We start from the raw sequence: 2500 nt of genomic DNA, 5'->3' as shown, positions 1-2500 counted from the left end.
AGTTTACCTGATTTTTTCAAGGAAAGTTAATTGCATGTCTTACAAGATGGAGCCCATCAAGCAACTGGACTCCCTAAACCATGACTTCATCGACGAAGTTATCCGGGATGGAGGGGTCACAGCCGACCTGACGGAAGATTTCGCCTTCCTGGATGAAAACCTTTTTCCCGAGTTGGAGTCCGTGGCGTTTGAAGAGTTAACGCCCACTCCCTTGGATCCGACCGAAGATTACCACGAGATGATGGAATCTCAGATGACCGAGTTTTTCAACATGCAACCCTTGGACTCCAGTGTTTTGATACCCGTCCCCGTCGTCCCAGCCGTCCCAGTCACCGAAACAATTGCCATTTCAACTGAAACCGCTTTAGAAACTGAGGCTATAGCGAACTGGGACTCGCCTGTCACCATCGAAATCGACGCCCTCGAGGAGGAGCAGGTGGCTGTCGAGGAGTCTACAGGAGAGTCGAGCATGAAGAGAGACCGAAAATCCAGCGAGACCCCTAAGAAACGCGGCAGGAAGCCCCTGTATCCCCCAGGAACCGTACGTCCAAGAAGGCGGCGCCCCAAGAAGGTCAAGCTGTATGAACTCGGAACTCTGGAAGACCCTGAAATGGAGAGGAAGAGGCAGAACGCCCTGAATGCCAAGATCCACCGGGAAAAGCAGAAGGAGCGGAAGGAGGCGCTGGTGGGTCAGCTGGACGCCGCCATCCGAGACCGAGACGAACTCAGACGTCAGTTGGAGGAGATGCGAGAGCGGGAGAAGAAGCTGATACGGGAGCTCGAGTTGGTTCGGCAGCAACACATCACGCCAGCGTTTCCCGTCAAAATCACAGTTTAAAGAAGAACAGGACCCATGTTTCTTAGTTTTTTTCCGTCTTCAAAATACAACAAAACCACTCAACAAAAAAAAATCAACATAAATACCCACTAAGAAGGGTATTGTTGACCCTTCTTAGTGACCAACACGACATGCACGACACAAGGAACAAACACTAACAGTCCACAATCACCACACATTGGAACATTTATGATGTTTCATTACTTGACCAACTTTTATTAGAGTTTATTCTCAATTTCTGTGATACAGTTTCAGCCTAGTCTAACTTTATAGTCAAGTCTGTGATATTTGATACCTCAATTTTACACTGTGTTCTTGAACATAGCTATTTTTTAAATTCAATTTAAGTAAACTATTCTCTGCAGCTACTTTCTACTAAAGTAAACACTACTAAAGAAAAACTTTTATATTTACAGGTTGCAGAATATAATAAGTGTAAGTATCAGAACGAAGCTGAGTAGTTTTGCAGATAATTTTTCTCTGCATTAATTTGTATTGGTTATATTTACATATTTGATTTATTAATTCACTTATTATATTCTTAAGATTCTCTTTCCAATTGTACCTCACAAACTTCTTGGTTGCACAAGTTTCAAAACATAATTATTTCAATGATAGATGACGTAGCTGCTCTTGAATTTCCAATTGACGCCCATTAAAGGTTGTATTTTCTACTTCAGGTATAGCTGCGAGAGTGACCTGTGCTGCAGTGAAACAGGAGAACCTCATCCAGCGTGGAAAAGGAGATTCACAACTATTTTCATCATCATCATCAAGACCGTCATTATTATCAATATCATCAATTAGATTTTAGATTAACTTGCCGTCCAGTTTCATGTCGGTATTCTAGTCACTCTATATTTTGGTGGTGTTCTATCTAGATTTGTAGACGATCAATACTAAGTACTGTGAGGGGAATATTTTCCTTTACAAGAAATATGATTTTTTCTGGCCATACATTACAAGCCATCAGTATTTAGACTCCGTATTAGTAAGGACATTTTGCTTATTTTCCTGTTTAATTGTCCTTTAGTCCGTTATTATTATTTTTTTTATTCATTCTTCATTTTCTGTCTTACCTTATACGTATGTGATGTCAAAAATTTCCCATCGTCTTACTCCATGCACTTCCTATAACTCTTAATACTATTTTCTACGCCTCTTATTCCTATAGAAGTGTGCCCGTTTTTAGATAATTGTTTCGTTTAGTCCAATTGCATTTCCTTTCTTATAATGTAGCTTCTGAATTTGATTTTGTACTAGAATGATGAATCACAAGATTTTTTCTTTTTTTTTCGTTTGTAAGATATTCAACTTTCTAGTTTCTCTAGTCATATACTTTTCTTAGTTCTTTACTATTTTTTTATACATTATATATATATATTTATATTTCTTTATATTGATATTTATATTTTCTTATTATACATCAAGACACTAACTAGTCATAACTGTGATAAATGAAGTCGGTATTCCATTTAATTGTAGACATTGTAGGTTAGATTGAGCATGTATATGTTGTACACGTATATTTTTACTGTGTAGTGTGGATGTGAATGGTTTACAAATATATTTTTTATACTTCCAGACTTCTTACATTTTATTAATTCCTCTCAAAAGTGCATGATGTTTGATTGCTGCAAACCCAGAAATTCATAAAAAATA

General features: G+C 38.4%; 1 protein-coding gene across 1 annotated transcript in view; it reads left to right on the top strand.

The window, feature by feature from the left end:
* Positions 1 to 2424, top strand: part of LOC122255887 (uncharacterized) — a 2552-nt gene extending 128 nt beyond the window's left edge. Inside the window, exons 1-2 of the mRNA XM_043020247.2 lie at positions 1 to 1273; positions 1519 to 2424. The exon at positions 1 to 1273 is cut by the window's left edge and continues 128 nt beyond it. Coding sequence (XP_042876181.2) covers positions 35 to 838 — 804 coding nt within the window. The 5' untranslated portion in view covers positions 1 to 34 and the 3' untranslated portion in view covers positions 839 to 1273; positions 1519 to 2424. The remainder of the gene's footprint in view (positions 1274 to 1518) is intronic.
* The last annotated feature ends 76 nt before the right edge of the window (positions 2425 to 2500 follow it).

This window comes from Penaeus japonicus, unplaced genomic scaffold (assembly GCF_977035675.1).
Source record: "Penaeus japonicus unplaced genomic scaffold, GWHDUDI00000001_assembly GWHDUDI00000040, whole genome shotgun sequence".
In the NCBI taxonomy this organism is placed as follows: Eukaryota; Metazoa; Arthropoda; class Malacostraca; order Decapoda; family Penaeidae; genus Penaeus; species Penaeus japonicus.
The sequence above is the reverse complement of the archived record's forward strand: the minus strand, read 5'-3'. Positions and strand labels throughout refer to the sequence as shown.